General features: G+C 34.1%; 1 protein-coding gene across 2 annotated transcripts in view; it reads left to right on the top strand.

Annotated features, from left to right (window-relative positions):
- The first annotated feature begins 3,753 nt into the window (after positions 1 to 3,753).
- Positions 3,754 to 20,286, top strand: part of LOC133516236 (uncharacterized) — a 36,348-nt gene continuing 19,815 nt past the window's right edge. For both annotated transcript variants that reach the window (XM_061849052.1, XM_061849053.1), the window contains exons 1-4: positions 3,754 to 3,922; positions 15,693 to 17,402; positions 17,587 to 17,748; positions 20,082 to 20,280. In XM_061849052.1, the coding sequence (XP_061705036.1) occupies positions 3,874 to 3,922; positions 15,693 to 17,402; positions 17,587 to 17,748; positions 20,082 to 20,280 (2,120 nt within the window). In that variant the 5' untranslated portion in view covers positions 3,754 to 3,873. The remainder of the gene's footprint in view (positions 3,923 to 15,692; positions 17,403 to 17,586; positions 17,749 to 20,081; positions 20,281 to 20,286) is intronic.

Here is a 20,286-nt window from a genome sequence, read left to right as displayed (position 1 = left end):
CAGTCGGCCCCGACTCTAGTTTGTCTCTGAATATAAAAAAATAACGGATACGTGACATGCGCGAAAAAGTTTGCATTACCACCATTTTCACGTTTAATTAGTTTGTAAGGATAAAATTACTTCGTTTTGTTGAAGCTTATGATATTGATGTAGATAAAGCAGTGTATGTAATTGTACATTAATAGGCATTAAAATACTCGTGTGATCCTTTTATGAAACTCCTTTTATTCGTTTCATGAACCCGCCCTCGTATTTTAATGCCTTTCATTATGTAGCAATCACATAAACGATAATTATGTAAACTATTAAACTAGCTTCTCCCCGCGACTTCGTCTACGTAGAATTAGTTAAATACAAATAGAACTACCATTTCCATGGTAAATACCACCCTCCTTTTCAGTCCCATCAGGGATGACGTCTGTGTAAAAACTATCCTAAGTAGGGGAAGGCCCCGGGACTCAAATTATCTCCAATCTAAATCGGTTCAGCTGTTCTAGCGTGAAGAGAGAATAGACAGAATTACTTTTCCATTTATAATACCTATTTAAATTATAAGTAGCTTCTGCCCTCGACTTTAGAATGATGTATTCATAGAGCTGCGTAGAAATCTAGAACTAGCATGCTTTATAGTTAAGGTTTTGAGGTGTATTGGCCTCCTAGAAAAGTTTCTAAAACTTTCCGTACCTGATGCGGACTTTAGTAGATGGAGGCAACCGCCCCTACTGGCCATAGTGCGCACGCGTACTCGTCTGCGCCTGCACTCCCCCGTACTGCGCGCAACTGCGCTCGCTAACTCCTTACTCACGGCACTACCAGAGTGTGATTTGTTTGCGACAGGGATAGGAAGGCTGATATCTGAGTGGAAGGGAGTGCTTGAAAGGATGCAAGACAGATATTCGTAGATGTAATTTAGTTTTTAATTAATAAATAAGTAGTTTTTAAGTTATGAATCTACGTAACGCTTTTGGCTTAAGCTGTAATGTTATGTTATGATAACTTGATTCAATAAATAAATAAATATATAATACAAATTATCCTAGATGTCTTTTCTGGCTTTCTTGGGACGACTGTTCGAGCTATAGTTTCGTCCGTATCCGTATAGCGGCTGCACCAACCAGGAGTACTGCTGCAAGGACGCAGAAGCGTTGGTCACACAAGAGAGGAAGGGACGGAGACTGGAGAGGCTCATCGAGCTTGCTCAAATGCACGTGCTGGTACGATCCAAGCCGTCGGTCAGAGACGTATGCGTCAGTATACTATTCGAAACTGCAACGGCTGCGCTATAAATAAGCATTACTTCCAAGCAAAATATTAAAATTCAGTGAAGATTTCGTTTTTAATATGATACAAAATTTGAGAATAGTGACATTTTTAGAATGTGATGGTAAATATTGTTGTTTGTGACAGGCTGGCGAGTCGCCTACATCTCTATTAATAAAGCCCACATACAGCGGCGCATGCGACATGTGCGCGTACACATAATGGGTGCATTGGCAAATCACGCTTGACCATCTATTTATATTTTTTATACAAGTTGCTCAAAAAATGGTAGGTATATTACGTAGGCGTTTAGCGTGCACAAAGTAAATTTTCACAAAGTATGTATTTTTGCTTTTCCTTTTTTTAAGTAATAAGTTATTACTGACCTTTCTTTTGACGTACAGTAAGCTGCAGAGTTAAGTGAACGCTGAGTGTTGTGAAAAATTAGGTTAACATGCTATCAAAGTTGTTGACAAAAAGTAGTTCCCATGGAAAAGTTAGTAACATTTTTTCAATTCGTTTGGGCACTAAGCTAAGGCCCAAATCCTAAAATAAGGCGTATTTGAGAACAACTTGGAGAAGCAACCTATTAAAAGTTTTTCAGATTAGCCACGGCTATTCCAGTCCAGCAGAGAGCATTTCAGTGGGCTGAACGTATTCGATAGGGGCGCGAGTATTTTGCCAGTGAGCAAGCCGAGCTATGGAACGATGGTATGGAATTCTAATAGCCGTAGATACTCGCTTCTGGCCGTTGGGAGGACCCCTTTGGATGTGTTTATTGCTTCCATTATTTTTACATTGCACGCTGCTTCTGCTTGTTTTTGATTCATTTCATTTCAGACTCGTCAGTATTCGCAAATATTTTATTTTATATACCACATTTGATTCTATACTAACATTATACATGTATGAAACACCAAGTGCTTAAAAATGACTTAAGTAACATAGCCAACCTAAAATAAAAATTATATTAGTTATATGCGCTTATTTGTTTTCATATTATGAGGTTTTTAGGTACTTAGCAATAAATTGATAAATATTGTATTAAAATAACAGAGTACTTACTGAGGCAATATGACTACACAGGTGAGGAAATAAGGCACCTGTAGAAGTGATTATATCGTTGTTATTGATATTGTCATATAGTGCACTAAAGTTTAAAGCCCCAACAGTGTTAGTTCTGTATCACAAAGAAAACTTTATCAGGCGGTGTCCAATAACATTTATTATCAACACTGTACACGTAACAGCGGTAGCGGAATTGATGACACAGGAACACATTCTTACCACATATTATGTAATGTCACCTTTGAGATCTTAGTAACTAGCTTAACAGGATATTATTGTATTATATATTTTTGCTATTGTTAATGTTAAGAGAACAAAACACTTGGAATGGAAAAAGGAATTATCACCTCGTCACTAAATTTATCACTAAAAATCGATAAAACTACGAGTATCAATTGCTCAAATGATGAATCAGTAATACTTAATATTAATATTAAGCCTCTAGGGCAGCTTGTGGCTTGTGGCAAGCTGAATGGGAAGTGACGTCCCTTAGGTTCCATATCCCAGAGAGTCGGTCAAGCCCCTCTCTCCGGCTTGTCTTGGTTAGCCGGCTGGAGTAAACACTGGGAAGGGGCCGCAGGACTCTCACCTCTGGCTTGCCTTTACAGGCCGTCCAGAGTGGGGTGTTAGAGCCATATGCTCGCAAGGTGGACGTGAAATATACATAAGATTCGAGTTAGCACAGTGGCTGTTTAAAGCCACTGGGTAGAAAGCGGCGCACACCCTGACGCAGCGGCTTACGTGGGCGATGACTCGCAAATGCGATGCGGCGCGGCGGCCAAACGGCATTCGGAGATCGCCCACGTAGGACACTTCCATGGGTATCAAAGGATTGAATTCACCCGCGCCGCGCCGCGCCGCTTCGCGTTCGCGAGTTATTCGCTCAGGTAAGACACTGCCTTAACCGCTCACGCAATGTTGTCCACGTGTCCCTCCTCACGTTTTTGGTGGCCCATATTGTGAGTTGTAGAATCCCATCTGTCCATTTTTTTCGTGTTTTTTTTAAATATGATCAGGGCAGGTGCCATAGTCTCTTCCATAGTCCCGATTGCCAATCCATTAGCATCTTAACCTAATAGCCCAGTTCTTTTTCTTCCTTTTATTCGAATAGTCCTACGAGTACACTAACCGAGGCTTGTCTTTGGGTGCACTAGCAGAGCGCATACAGGGATAATTGCCGGTTAGTGTCACATCACATTTATAGTAAATTATCTGTTCATGTGTTGGCTTCGGCCCTACGCAAGCCTATCACATGTCCGGTACCCCATGGTCCCGAAATCATGTAAATGACACTTAATACCATTATTTTCACTGTACTTGGGTTCTATATCTTCTTATAAAATAGCCAATATACCCTTCGCGTGTACACCATACATTCGCACAAATGATAGCCTATCATCTGCCCATACTATACAAACACGACAGTCTACTTCCGACCGGCGGCGCGCGCGCATTAAGATCGCGTTACTAATCTTTCATGCAAACGTTTCATACAAACTGTTATTGAATACTTGATAGAATTTATTGTGAGGCAGATGTGTTAATATGAAGATTTGGATTTTATTATTATGTGCATTCGTCGTTGGGGCTTCAGGTAGGTGCCTAATTATTTATTTCGGTAATCTGAATGTCGCGTAATTAGTAATACGGATATTATTACTAATACTAGTAGGACAAAGGAATTGTTGTTTAGCACTTTAAAGATATAGTCCTATTTATGCGTCTGTGTTTGTCGGTTTGCGTCAACTGAAACGAACATTTCCTTATTACCTACATATATACCGGCAACACATAGGGCCGTGTTTGTCCTAATTCATTTTGCATCTTTTTCTTTAATATGTATAGACAAACATAAACGACGCAGCCATACAAGTCGATCATAAACCACGAAGTGAAGCTGTTGACATTATATTTTACAAGTTTTTATGCCAGCTGATAGTTATTTTTAGTTGCAGTAAAAATATGAATCCCGTAGAGTTGTATTGCAGTTTGTATGCAGTAACATAAGAGATGTAGGGCTCTCTGCAGCTGACGAATAAATAATATTTTAATTCTACTCGAATCAATTCCTAATAATTAGCAAACACACACGAAAAGGCCCACTGGCCTGTAAAATCAAAACAATCAGATGACAAGCATTTTTGTCCATTCTTTCCCAATGATCTGTCATACATACAATACATACATTTAATAATCATCTTATATTTATATCTCAGGTTAGGTATACTTACTTATTATTTTTCCAAGTAAAGATATCAGTTACTACATAGGTAATTGGATCGATCTTGATGACAGGTCTGGCCTAGTGGGTAGTGACCCTGCCTATGAAGCCGATAGTCCTGGGTTCGAATCCCGGAAAGGGCATTTGTTTGGGTGTTTTCTATGTATATAACTATGTATATCTATATTCTATAATAAGTATGATTTATCGTCGTCTAATACCCATAGTATACGTACAAGTTTTGCTTAGTTTGTGGCTAGGTTGATGTAAGATATGTCCCCTAATATTTATTTATTCCTTTATATTTATTTATCTTGTTGTCTATAAAGGAAATATAAAATTAAACGGGTAGAATATCTGAATAATAATGTAGGTCAAAGTCAGAAGGTAGGTATACATATTTGTAAGTGAGTAGTGCAGGTATGTTATGTACCTACCCTACATTGTTTTGCTGTGACGATATAATGTTGGTAAGAAAACGCAGTTTAAGGTGCATATATATATATATATATATATATATATATATATATAGTAAATAGAGTAAATAGAGCTAAATAAAGCTAAAAATAATAAAATATAGCTGTAAATATAGTAATATTTACCTACTACTTACTCACAGACATTTTTTTGCTATTTTTTTATTTATTAAATGTATTGATTTGCTGAAGAAGAATAGGTAATAGTACATTTCGATGCTAGTGCGGAAAGTATGTTATTACTTCACGAGTACCGAAATATATAAGATTCGGAACGAGTGAAGAATGACATTTCCGCACATGTATCGAACGACGTTTTTTTAATACAGTTGCGAAAAAATAAGAAAAACAATAAGTAATTTTTTTTAAGCATGTAATTAATTGTAAATATGAAACTTTGTACTATTATTACCTCAGTATCGCTATTTACAATTATTTGTGCATCGTAAAAAAAATATTATAGGACATTATTACACATATTGACTAAGTCCAATACAGTAAGCTCAATAAGGCTAGTGTTATATTGGTCTATATTTAAATTGTATAAAAACAACATCGAATGTTGCCTTTGGAAACTTAAAACATACTTGCAGTAAGAAAAAACTCCTTTTCTTTGACAAGCGTTTCAGCAGCTATTCCGTTCCATTCAGAGAACTTATTAAGAACGGTTTTTCAATATTCAATATAAAAATATAAACGTGTAATAATGATGAATTCAATATAAAAAGATAAACGTGTAAAAATGACATTTGAAGAGTTTCCTCGATTCCTCATGGATCCCATCATCAGAACTGAGTTTTGACAAAAACGGGACCAATCTGTATATATATAAACTCAAACAAAAAAATAAATTTCAAAATCGGTTCAGAAATGACCGAGTTATGGAGTAACAAACATTTTAAAAAAAATACAACCGAATTGATAAGCTCCTCCTTTTGAAATCTTGAAGTCGGTTAAATATACAAGATCAAATGTGTAATTTAATCAAGCCCTGTCAAAATTGAAGCTAATTTAATAGTTATTTGTTTTATAAGGGGGCAAAGTTGTTATTTAACCGCTCGTGCTAATATTGATACCGGAGCAAGCGAAAGATTCCAAAATTGAACCACGAGCGTAGCGAGTGGTTCGAGAAGTGGAATCTTGAGCGTTGCGAGGGTTTCAATGCACGAGGGTTAAACAAACTTTGCTTCCGAGTGAAACACAACATTTTTCACCACACCAACACGAGGAAACTACTTACTATGAAATACCAAAAAAATCAAATCCAAATCATCATTTAAAAGTCAATTCTACTAGCTAACATAAGAAAACAACTCAAAATTTGCATCTGATTACTTTGCCCCACATGTGGATAAAATACAACTTACTCATTAGTTTTTGAACAATCAAAAGGGCTTTTACCAGTTGGTGTGGTGAAAATTAATTTTCTTCCCCTCCTTGCGCAATCATCAAAATTATCTAACTAGGTACCTATTTAGAATATTAGTCAATTATTACAAATAAAACCACATTAGAAATGAGAGTGGACTAACGTATGTTCATGTAAGTAAGACCAGTAAAATCACCTTAGATATTCTCATATAAAAAAAAAGATTTTAAACACCCGTTAACCTTAGTTTACTCTGGTCAATTCTGAATACATTACCAATTTTAGTTAGGCTCCTAGGCTTAATCATAGCTTCAGTAGGTACTATAAAACGACAAATTAATCACTTGTTATTGTGAAATGGGTGGTCATATCACCTCTGATGTAATGGTCGCGGCGTCTAAGTAAGCAGTAATAGTACCGGATAAGAACACAGTTCAAAAATATCTATCATTCTCTCAATTATGAACAATAGCTGAATAAAAAGAAATATTTAGGTATTTGTCTATCTTTGTTCATATATTCAAGCGTGGCAGTTACTTCTGACACGTTGTTCCGCCTTGGATTTTACTTGAAATGTATGTATGTATGTATATACAGGGTGATTTCGGGGTCGTGGAGCAAGAGAACAAGACTATTTTTTGTGAACGATAAACAATTGTAATTTGATATTTTTTTTTTTTTTTTAATTTATTGAATAAACAAACAATTTACAGTCTATAATTTAATACAAGACCCATCGTAGGCAAAACCTTGAGGAGGTTTGTGTGCCGATGGGGAGTTCAGAGAACAATACATATATTAATGTCTTATGTCTAAATTTAAAAAAAAGAAAACATTGTAGGATTCTTAGTATAAGTAGCTTGTGTCGTTTGATGTCAATAAGTGCATTTTAATTACTTTTTTTATATGTTTACCATTTAAGTACTTTACACGAACATCTTCTGGCAAATCGTTTAATATTTTAGGTAATATATATGTATACAGCCTAGTGCCATATATGTTATTATATTTGGGTTTACAATATTTGTTTTGTCTCTGTAGACTTCTTAGTTTTGTACATCTTTTGTTTACTTTTAGTTTAGTAACATAGTGATATTCTTCAGTTAGTATGGCTAGTTTACACTTATTTTGAACCGGAAGTACATTACAGTATTTGAAAAGTTGTGCATAATCTGTTTCGTATTTCTTTTTGATATGCTGAGGTACAAGTGTCTTCAATAATCTTATTTGTAAGTTATATATTTTTTCTATATATGTTTTATAGGTTTTTCCATAAGTACTCAAAGCAAAGCAAAAGAGCATTTGACTATTTCTCTCACTGACATATTTTCTCTTTATGTATAATTAATAATTAGGCGTGTAAGTGCTTTGGTGTGATGACATACTGTAAACTTTCATTGTATTTAAGTGAATAAATGAAAAGACATCACACAGAATTCAAAGATAAGTCTAATGATGTTGCTCATTATTTATTATCACCAATTATTATTATTATTTTTCAGATGACAAGTATCAAATATCAAACATTTATTCAGCAAATAGGCCACAGGGGCACTTTTACATGTCCATTTTACAAACAATAAATATTACAAAAAACAATTACAAATATGGAATCGATGAAATAATAAATACTTTATTAGAGATGTATACTGTCTCTAAATGTGAAATTACACAAAAAAAAACCAACAAATACTAAAATTCTTTAGAGATGTATAAGTCTCTAAGTGTCAGAGATAAAATATAAAAAAAAGATATTAAATTATCCTTAGAGATGTAGAGGGTCTCCAAGGCTTGAATTCTTATATAAATAATTAAAAGACAAAAAATTAAATCAGACAAGTAGAAAAAAACATGTTAGCATACAGTTTGGTCACCCTACTCAATGTGACAACTTGTCACTTTCCATACAGCGTATGTCAAAAGTCATAGGGTGACCATGATTACTTCGTATAAGATTAATTTTACTTGAAAAATAATAAATATCAAACTAATTATCTTTCAATCAAAGACTACCGTATGATAATGTTAATCATTTATAGATTCAGAAAAAATGGTTCTGGATCACGACCCAGAAATCATCCTGTACCTATAGGTATGTTCGGGTCAAATCTTGAAAGCTAAATCACACCCACTTTACACTATTCAATTGAGCTGAAACTTCACCTACATACAAAATGTAACAAAAATAATGGGGATCTGTTCAAGGGCATATTCAGTATCGTGTTCTGGTTAGGAAAAAGTAGAAGAAAAACAAATGTTGATGCGAAAAATTTGTTTTTCTATGGGACAACCTTCCATACAAGGGCCAAAAACGAATACTGTCACAGGGCAAATAAATATTGTCCTTTTTCCTTGAATAGATTACAACAAGCACAAATGTAACTTTTGTTTATATCGACATTACCAAGTTGTGACTCATTGTTAAAATATAATTCAGTAAACGTGCCCGGTACTTAAATTAGTTCCTCTAGTTAGTATTATAAAAGTAAGCTTTTTATTTTACAGTTGTTTAACTAAACATGTTTTCTGAATAGTTAAGAGTTTCACTAATATAATATACTTATTGTTATATTCGGTTCCAGGACACTCAGGGCCAATTAAGGTCACTACTATTTCACGAAACGAACGAACTTCTAAGAAATCAACGCATGACACCCTTCATTACCATTAAACACTTTACCTTTAAAAAATATTAAATCGTGGCCCTATTCGAAAGAAAGCTTATAGACTATGTTGTTTGTAAATGTACAAATAAGAGAAAAGTAGACAAGTCAAGTGGTAATAAGCAGGAAATATATTTGTATAAATAGATTATTACGGAACCAGGCAGCTTCATCTTAGTATGTAAAGTTACGTACATTCCATCAAGTGAGTAAGGTAAGATCGATCGCTGTTAAGTTTGTAATTTGCGGACAAGTACATGAAATTTAGGATAATGTCCCACTCACTTGATAAATTACCTTAAGTACCGGAAAAAACAATATTAAAATTAAATAATGGTAATTTTCTTGTTTGATGGCTCGTATCGTGACTTGCCTACAGAGTTTTAATTCCTAATGCAAAACAAATGTATATTTAATTTTTTAAACATTCAATTTCACCTATTCGTTGTAAAAAAGCTCGTTGCAAAATTAATCATGTCTAGAATTAGGCCTAAGTATATATAAATATGCTGTCATTGAGGGGGGAATAAATAAGAATCAAAATGAATGCGTCAACTGATAACAATAGACACAGCTCAGGAAATAATCTGAGAGCACGGTAGTGCCCCCGCCAAGACGAGCCAAGCAAAGCGTAAGCACTACCCACCTTTCCTCGTTTTTTTTAATTCTCATAACTTGGGTTTGGATCATCCCAGATAAACAAAATTCTCGAAATTCGGGATATGATGTCAACAGTGGACCTAATTAAACATAAAAAGTTTCAATTAGATAGCTCTTGTACTTTAGATCTTATTTATATCTAAAAAACCCCGATTCGCCAGTGACACTGACTCATTCATTCACTGATGATTATCAAAACTCTTAAGGTAGTTCCTGAAGAAGCTAGTTTTAGTACTTACACAAACAACAACAAAAAATCTTAAATTTCGATACTAGAGGTCTGAAAATGTAGGATATAAACTCCTTTACAAATAATAAAAAACATATTTCAGGATTTTTTGTAAATCACCCCCCCGCTCTTTATATTAGGGGTTGAAAGATTGTCATAAGCAACTTACAAAAAAAAGTGAAATCTCACCAAAAACTTGTCATGTAAAATGTTGCCAAAATGAAACCATAAGACTCGTACGGTCAAAAAGTTATCAGTACCCCTAGTGTAAATAAATTCGATTTCGAAACGTGACGTACGCGTTTGCGTTTAGTCTCATTTTGTATTGGATTTAGAAAGAGCGCGCCAAGCAGGACGTTTTGGAAACTCAAAATCCTATAAAAAATGAGACTTAACGCAAACGCGTTCGTCACGTTATGATGTCGATTAAATTTACACTACGGGTACAGATCGCATGTACATAGAGCCAAGCTTCTAATTCTACAAGACCTAACTTCACAAACTCTACACCTTAGTCAAGATATGATATGCGGCTTGGCCGTATTGAATGACACAATGAATATCGATTATTACTATAATTATTAAAGTCATTCTTACCGATAGTGTCTAGTACGCAATAAATTAAAGCAATTATTTATTTCTACATTATCTTTGATGTAAACTTAAAACCGAGCGACTTTTTTATTCCATTATCTACTATATCTGCATATATTTTACTAAATTTCAAGTTTACATCATTGACAAATGAAGTGACGAAGGAAGATTTGATCGCACAAATGAATGAGTTTTCGTATTTCGCATACGGTATTTAATGCTGTGGCAGAATTAATTAATTTTCTATTTAGGTTTGCTAGGTTTGCTTTGCAAATGGTATTTTAGGGAGATTCAGATGTTGTTACTGTTCATTGTTATACCCCATTTGGGCCATTTACTTGTAGTTGACTTATGAACTGATAAATTGTTAACATTGTGTATCGATTGCCGATTTCTTGTTAAAAAACAATGAGTACTGTAAATTTCTGATAATATGTAATTAAAACACAACACATGAATAATCGCTCACCATCAGGTGATCCGTCTGCTCGTTTGCCTCCTGTATCATAAAAAATAAGGGGTCTCCTTACATGTTATGTGATTTATTGTACCTACCTATTATTTTTGCTCTGGAGTTGCTAAATAAACCTATATCAAATTTTGTTTGATTACAAATATGTAGGTACGCCGATCGCGGAATTGATTTCATACTCACTTCGCCAATTATTTATGTTAATAAAATGTACCTTTGGTATTTGTGATTGTCTCTAGTAGATATGTGTTTTATATTAGGGATTACAAAAAATTGTAACTATAGGGATTTCGTTCGTTTCAAGTTCAATATAGGTTTGAATAAATAACAGTCAATAAATAATGTAGTACTTGACGATGGTCTATTCCTAGCCGGGTGTTGATGTAGATTTGCATCGGTTATCTATTGACGTCATGAACCAAGTGCGTTCCTCGGTCCACCTAAACCTTCTAAATTGAATCTAGACCTATCCACCAGAAGGCGCCGCCGCACATGAGCCCTTTTAGATTATAAAAGAGGCCTCAAGAAATTAATAGTAGCTATCCGCTCTCAGATAATCTATAGAAGGTTTGACGTCAGTTAATAATCAATGTTATAATTGTTATTGCGATTATTATGACACAATATTTAGTTACAGGATAACCCAGTTGTAAATATGAATGTTGAAGGATTTGAAATGTTACATACACGAGTGGGTGGATTTCACCATACATTTTTTTTAATGTGTAATTTAACACGAACAAGCTAGCTAAAGTTGCTAAGGTTGCTGTATATTAAGTATATATATAAGGTATTTATTCAATCTATTGTGGTTGCGGATAACATTTGAATTTATCGCTTTCGGTAATGAGGAGTTATGAACTAATTAATCAATTATATTAATATACCTATATATTAAATATATATATATATATATATAAAAAAATTATAAGGATCTCGAGCTTAATACATATTACAAATAATATAAGACTAGCTACATAAATTATTTTCAGATTTTTTTATTATTATAATATATTTATATAAATAAATATGTAACAAGTCTTTTTATTGTATAATTTTAATTAATTTACATTTTTAAATATGCAATTACTTTTTTTTTGGGTTTTTTTTTTCAATGTTAAGTCATATTATCAATATTTTATTCATATTATCAGCATCCCGCATCTTCTTTTATCTACTGCGTATCTTGGTATTTAAATCATTATAGTAAATTACTGGCTTTCAAATGAACTTAATTTTTATATTTAACTTTTTTTGATAATTTGATTTATTAAATTATTTAGAATTTTTGATGTTTTATAAATTAAATTTAAAAATAGCTTTAATCATTTAAAACCTTATAGATTTTGTTAAATAGCTAAATGTACTGTTTTATAAGTTGCAAAATCCCTACTTTTACTGCATGTCATAAGTTACAAAATATTAGGTATTGGGCCCGACGACTACCCGATGGTATAGTTAATTAATCGCTGTAATTCTATATATATCGAAAAAAGCCAAAAAAAGGCCATCACGATAGTAAGCCAATACCGTAGCCTATGGTCGCTTACAACCTAATAGATTTTACTTGTCTAAATATATATATGTTTTATATGCTTTAAAACCTGGACCGAATAATATTAACATGACTAAAATGCAATTGCAGACTGTGAGTTTGAATTGAATATTAGATTATGAAAAAACATATTGTAAGTTCTAAGCGGTCTACATTTTACCTACTTAGTCAAAATGTTATTACTTTTAAAGAAATAGTTATATTTATTTCTACATTTATAAAGTAGACATTATATAGTGTTAGAAGACATAGATAATGTTTTTCAAATATGCAGCTTAATTTCATAATGAAATATAGCAAAATAACCAGAAAAGTTTTTAAGAACGTCATCTCATCACCAATTCACCATACACATGAAATCATCACCGCTCGTTATTTTTCCCGGTGACGATGGGTATGGTGTTGACGTTTTGAGAGTTAATTATTTCTAATATATCATTCTAACGTTCATTAAACCAAAGCATAACGGTGATGGTGCTCTGTTGTGAAAAGCTACGTTTTACTTTGTTCGTAATGTTTCTCACGATTCAATCATGTAAATTTGAAGTGAAATCGCTTTTGCATTTTATACTAAAGTAAAAAATAGAACCTGGACTTTTAGCGGATTTTGTTGTTCAAATTCAAACACGGAGATAAGCCCACATTCACATTACTATGACGACAAATATTCGTGGACTAGGGGACTTTGGTGTGTTTTTTATGTTAATTCGTAATTTTATTTTTGAATAATTTTCTTGTGTGTGTTAAAATTGTGTATGTGATATGTTTTTAAGTGTGTAATAAATTTTGCTTTCGTTTAAGAGACAACATTTTAAATATTTTAATATGTAGGTGAATTAATTATTGCATGTTTTTCATGTGTTAAACACGGAAACGATATAACTAAAATTAGGTATGCGATAGTTTTCACTGCAAACAAAAATCTGCGGCTGTGATCATTTTAGGCACATGAAAATTTAATAAAAAAAACTTAACGTTATTGGAAATGTTAATTGTAGCAACATCAAGATAAAGTTTAAAAAACAAATAAAAAATGTGTAACACGCAAAACCTACTAGTTTTTTTTATTAATACCGAGACATTAAGTTTTCGCCGGATTAAACGTGATAAATTTGAATTTTAGCACGTTTTTATCAAGGATAAATGCTATAAAAAAATACTCTAAACCGGTAAAGACTAGGTATATTTGCTAAACCAGATTCCAACCAAAACCTTAAAAATGGAAAAAAATTAAACAGAAGTAGGTATATTTGCGCGACGGCCATATATTTTGCTTCCTTCTAATTTCCCGGCTTTACATTCCTCTTAATAGACCTAACAACAAAGTTGAATTAATCGTCAAGAAATACTTTTAGAGACAATAAATAAAGTGCGCATTACAAAAAGCACATTTAATTCATGAAGCTTGGCACACTTCTTTGCAACCGATAGATTTAACTACAATGTTGTTTTAAATCAAAAGTATCGGTCGACATCAAAAGGAACTTTTTCAGATATAGTAGGCGCAACATAAGAATTGATATTTCACAGTAATTAATTGACCCTTAAGAGGAAAGGGGACGATCGATTCTCCATACAAACGTAGTCCTCATTTTCCTCCCTGAATCATGACATTATGAAAATATTTTTACAAAATTTTGTGTATTTTAGTCATAGCTTTGTTTGATCGTGATGTGATGTGACGGTTTGATTTTTTAGTTTTTTTTTAATTGTTATTAAATTTTAGGAGCGAAAAACAAGTTCCATATAAAGTTATAAACTTTTAAATGCTCTTATAATATTAAAAAAAAATCGAAAAAAATCAAACGTTTTTGCATAGCTATGATTAAAACACATCAAATTGTGTATAAATATTTTCAATAATGTTAATATCCAGAGAGGAAAATCGGGACTACTTTTGTGTGGAAAGACGGTTTCGGGGCTGTCGCCCCCTTTCGTATTAAGGATGACTCACGCAGCTCACACTAGAACGGTCGGGCCCGGGACGAGGCTTCCGACACTTATTTTTCTATAGCAGGTGATCGGTGACCACGTGAAGTGTCGGACGCCCGCCCTGGCCCGGGCCCGGACCGGTGAAGAGTGTGTCATCCTTTATATATACATACTGAGTCCTATTACCGTGGACGACCTGTCAAATATCAATTCTTACGTTTCGCATACTTTATTGTGCTTGAGAGAAGCATGCACAGTACGTAATGATAACAGTGAGTCAGCCAGCTGACCCTGAGTGTCACTGCGCAGTGCATAGGTCGCAATTAGGTTAACCACTTGATTTGATAATAACTGTGTCATGAATACTTGTACATATTCGACTTTCGACGACCTTTAACTGAACTGTGGTTTAGTCGCCATTTTTAGGGTTCCGTAGTCTACTAGGAACCCTTATAGTTTCGCCATGTTCGCCGTCCGTCTGTTTACGGTTTTTCTCTGTTCGTTAGGGCTTGAAAGCTGCAATTTGGCATGATGGATAAAGAAAATATGTGTCCCCCCCCCCCTCAAATTTTTGAACTATGGGCCCAAAAAAGATGAAATATTTCCTAATATAAAAGCTTAATAAATACTTCCAATAAAAACTATAGCGAACATGATTCTGAGCTATTGAAAAAATTGTCTTCTCTTATTAGTAAAGAGACGTTCAAAACGCTGCGAAGGTACCCTCTTATGCACAAGCATTAACATGATACTTAATAATAGCCCCCGTTTAGCCTATTCTGACAGAATGGTAACTACGAAACACTATACTGGGCATGGCCCGACATGTTCTTGGCCAATTTTGTTACCATTCCGTTAACAAACAGACTTTATTGCAACTGCGAGGTTAGTACGGTATATATAACTTCATTTAGGCCGATGTGAAATTTTTTGTATGTGGGAATAGTGTCTGAAACAATAAATCTAGTAAATATTCCGATTCACTTATTATTATTTGTATGTCCTGACATATCTCATATATTATTATTATTCTCTTTATTTATATTTCATCGTAGGCTTGTTTATAATATGGTTATAAAGGTAAAATACAAAATACATATTATAAAATAACCTAACCTAGGGTGCCGCCAGCAACGGGGCAGGGCCCAAGCCTTATTATTATTATTATTATTAAAGTTATATTTTTTTTGCAGCCCAGAGCGACGAGTCGGTTGGTGATTGGGATGATGACTGGAAAGAGTATGATGACGAGTGGTTCAGAACAAGACTCGCACAACTTGGTATCTACAATAATGAACAAAAAGGCTCTGCAGAAGATAGCGACTTTGATGCTAGTGTCGCTATCGAAAGAGAGCAAGATGAAATCGATAAAAAAGTGCAAGAAGACATAAAAAAATACGAAGTTGAAGCGGAAGATGAAGGTAAAATCAATGACTATCAGTTTGAAGATAATAGGTCTGAGCAAAGCAAGGAACTTAACGATGACGCTGAGCCGATTCGTGATACCGATGATAGAAATGATCAAAATGTAAAAAGTCATTTAGAAAATGAAAATGACTATGAAGACAAAGCTGAGCCAATTCATGATAATGATGATGGAAATAATCAGGATTTTAATAGTCATTTAGAAAGTGAAAATGATTCTGAAGAGAGGGTTGAGCCAATTCGTGATATTGATAATAATGATGTTAGTCATTCAGAAAGTGAAAATGACTATGATGACTATGCTTTATATGTCGGTGATGATTTAGAAGCAAATGTTTCGGAAAATGAAGATTTTCAAATCCCAGAACCGAAATTTTCTAAAAATGATAACATCGTTCCTCTTCCACCTCCTGAATCAATTGAAGAAATAAACCGAATCATGGAAGAAGCACAGGCTATTATAAAACAAGAAGAAGAAAAACCTAATGATTTTGCTGTCGATGATGAAATACCAAAAGAAAATAGCAAAGAGTTGAATGAAATAGTCAAAGAAACCAACGCTATTTTGGAGGAAAGCCTAAGACCAAATGATTTTGCTGACGATGAAACAAAAAAAAAGAAAAATGACTTCGTTGCTGATAATGAAAAAGAAGATTGGGATGAAATGCCAAACAATTCACAAGACACTTTTGGTAAAGAAGAAGTAATTAGCAATGTAAATCAAATTGATATTCCCAGTAAAGAAGAAGTCAATGATGATAATTCTAGCGTAAAGACAGAAGATGATGATACTGTTAATAAAGTTTATGAAGACTTAAATAAAGACTTGGACAAGTTATTTAAAACCTTAGATGAGCTTTCCAAAAGTGACAACCAGGAAGATGAGAAACTTAAACTCGCCGATGTTGATTACGCTGTAAATTCTGATGAAACCCTAGACGATAAGTCCGACTATGAAAACGTTTTTGACAGCAACTTATCTGATATATTTGCTCAACACAGCGAAGCCAAGGAAGATGATACTCTTGCTAAAATAGAGGCTGAAGACAGCGAAAATGATAATAATAAACAGTTTAAATATGTGAATGAACAAAAAAAATCCGTTGAATTAGTTTTGGAAGAAGTCCCATATATCAATGATGCTTTACTTTCTGATGACAAAAATGACGAAAAACTAATTAAATCTGTCAATGTCGATGAACTATCAGACGATCAGCTTGTACAATTGATGAAAAATTTTGAGATCCAACACAGCGACGTATTCGACGTAGAAGCTCTTTCAGATGACCATGTTGTCAATGAAATCTCTTTAGAATATGGCGAAACTAAGGTTATCACATCAGAAAATTATCCCGCAGGATACCCCACCAACAGAGTTGTGGATTGGATTGTAACTGGCAAGGGACAGGGCATCGAATTGAATGTGACAGACTTGGCTGTGAATAGTGCCCTGGGGGACTACGTCATGGTCAAACCAGGTTAGTAATTTCGTCGTCTCTTCTTTTTAGCCTAAGGATCACATTCAGGGGACATTGACCTATATATACCTATAGACTTGGGATTTAATAAATGTAGCCAAATGTAAGGAAGCACACAAAGTCATATTTTTTATTTAAATCCGTAATATTTCCTAGGTGAAGGGTACAATTTTATTTTTGTCAGGTCAAATGGACGACAGCGGTGCTGAAGGCATCATTTTCTCGTACCACCTGAACGAGCCACGCGCCTTTCGCTTCATGGACGTGGACAGAATTTTCATCCGCTTCGATTCTAAAATGGGGATGAGTTGGATGCGAGGATTCAGCCTTACTCTTAAAGTAATCGGTAAGTAGGTGTTATTTATATGTTTCGGTATATAAGAAGTAATAGTTTATACTAATATCGTGACTATTAATTTTCTGAAGTAGGGTAGTTTATCGGGGAATTTTTATGCATAATTGTAAATAAGAAAATACTCAGACAAAAACTGATGAAGAAGTTGCATTTTATCCACAAGAGTGACAAAGTACTAAGATGCAAATCAATATTAGCAAATAACTATTAACCTCCTGGCACATACCTAATAATAAATACGTGGTAAGTGGTAGGCGTATCAGCTAGGTACGAGTAATAACTAACAAAATAACTAACCGATGATGATTTACATTAAGTACATTAAATCACGTCCTAACCGATATTTAAAAACTGAAGGTAACAAACAAGATTTTTTCACGTATAAAGCCAAAGCAGGTAGTATCATTAGCTAGGAATGTACGGTCAGATCTGTCTGGCAGATATGTCTGGTGGATTAATCTTATCAACATAAGGTTGTGACAAAAATATATGTATCCTAGTTCAAAATATCTGTATGGTTAGGGTGAACTGTTCATCAGTTAACCTTTCTTTGGATGACCATACCTCAGAATTATTCAATGATAATCATTTACTACTTACATTAATCGAGATTACCTGACTAGAAATTTGCATTGATAAAATTATAATCCTCTTTAGGTATATTTTTTAAATGATTGTGCTTTAAAAAAAATGAAATTTGGCTAATCCTTACAGTGTCCTGTCCATCCTGTAGGGCAGTATTAACCAGAGGAGGGTCTTTAAAATTAACCAAGTTGATTAAATTGTAAGAATTTACGAACAAGAGTTAATTTTAAGCCCGAAGCCGTAGGCGAGGACTTAATTTACCCAAGTTCATAACTCTCGTGCCATTGTTGCAATGTTTTGCATCACATTTGTGAGAAAGAACTAAATTTTAAGCGAAATATTCTGAAATACGGTGACCTTTTAAACATTCCTCCTCCATATTATCATTTTTGATTAGGCATCGAAGGCACAGTCCTATCCAGCATTGAGCCATTGATTGAAAATTGAGTAAAAATATTTTAAACGGCTATTATTAAAAATATTTTAAACATGCAAAAAAAAATTATAAAAATCGGAATGTTAAAAGTAAAACTCATTTACAAACAACAATGGTCCACAACGTACACAAAATATTAGGTACACACACTATAAATTATATTATAGATATTACAATAAAAATTGTTATAAAATATATAAAATACATTAAATTATATAAAATCCGGGAGTCAATTACTAGCACCTGGCACCCATACATACGTGAACATTTAATAATGTCCATGGGCGCAATGAAATAAAAAAAAACTATTATGCCTGTGGGTATGATATAGCTCATTCCAACTCAGTATGCTGGCATGTATACAATAACATCTTTTACGAGCAAGTATGATGAACAATTATTTTAATTATTTAGAAATAATTAGCCCCCGAAATTTAAAAAAACACAGTTTTTATTCATTAAGATAAATAATACTAAAATAAAATAACAACAATATTTTTAGGGTTACGTAGTCAACTAGGAACCCTTACAGTTTCGCCATGTCTGTCTGTCCGTCCGTCCGCGGCCTTGCTCCGTGATTTCTAGAAAACTGCATGCATGGCAACAGGACTATAAAATAAAGAGTACAAAAAAAAAGTTCCTCCCATACATATTTTTAAAAATACTTACTAAAAATCTTAATATTAAAGCTTAATAAACACTTTCAATAAAAACTATAGCGAACATGATCGGTCCAGCTGTTTTTGAGTAATTGCAAAAAGTCCTTTCTCCTTAGTAAAACGTACCAAGCGCTGCAAAGGTACTCCTTTATGCTTGTAATGTACATAATATTACTTACCAATAGCCCCCGTTTAGCCTATTCTGATAGAATGGCCACTACGGAACACTACACTGAGCATGGCCCGACATGCAATCAACATTTTGTACCATCACATATCAAATCAACCGTAAATATTTGACGTTTCTCACATATCCTAAGTCGTATTACTATGCAATAGTCATTGTGATAACATCAGTTTATTTGCAACAATCAGACATTTGTAAAAATCAAATCTATATTACTAAATACTTGGCTAAATTTTGTACAGCAGGTATTGGTTAAATGATCGACACCTCCGAGCTGCAACGTCGCGTTCGCTAGATATTCGCTTGGCTATTTGTTTACTAGTGGCTAATTGATAAACAGCCGACCCTACGCATTTCAATTTAATATTTTTTGATATGCCCAATATTATACTCACGTATATTAAAAAAAACACTCTGATTTATAACATATATTCTTCAAAAATAACGTTTTCCCCAGCTCCTCCGGCCGAGGAGCCAGAACCCGAGCCAGAGCCGGAGCCCCTGCTCCCCGAGCCCCGGCACACTCTGACGGTGTTGCTGGGCGGCCTGACCCTCGCCGAGTTCGAGCATGTCAGCGACCAGTTCCGCCTGCTCGTAGCTGACATGGCTACCATGTATATCAACGCGAACGGCGTTGATCCTGGCTTGAACACCACGTGAGT

Source organism: Cydia pomonella, chromosome 3, assembly GCF_033807575.1.
Source record: "Cydia pomonella isolate Wapato2018A chromosome 3, ilCydPomo1, whole genome shotgun sequence".
NCBI classification, from domain to species: Eukaryota; Metazoa; Arthropoda; class Insecta; order Lepidoptera; family Tortricidae; genus Cydia; species Cydia pomonella.
Note: the sequence above shows the minus strand (reverse complement) of the source record. Positions and strands in the feature narration are given on the sequence as shown.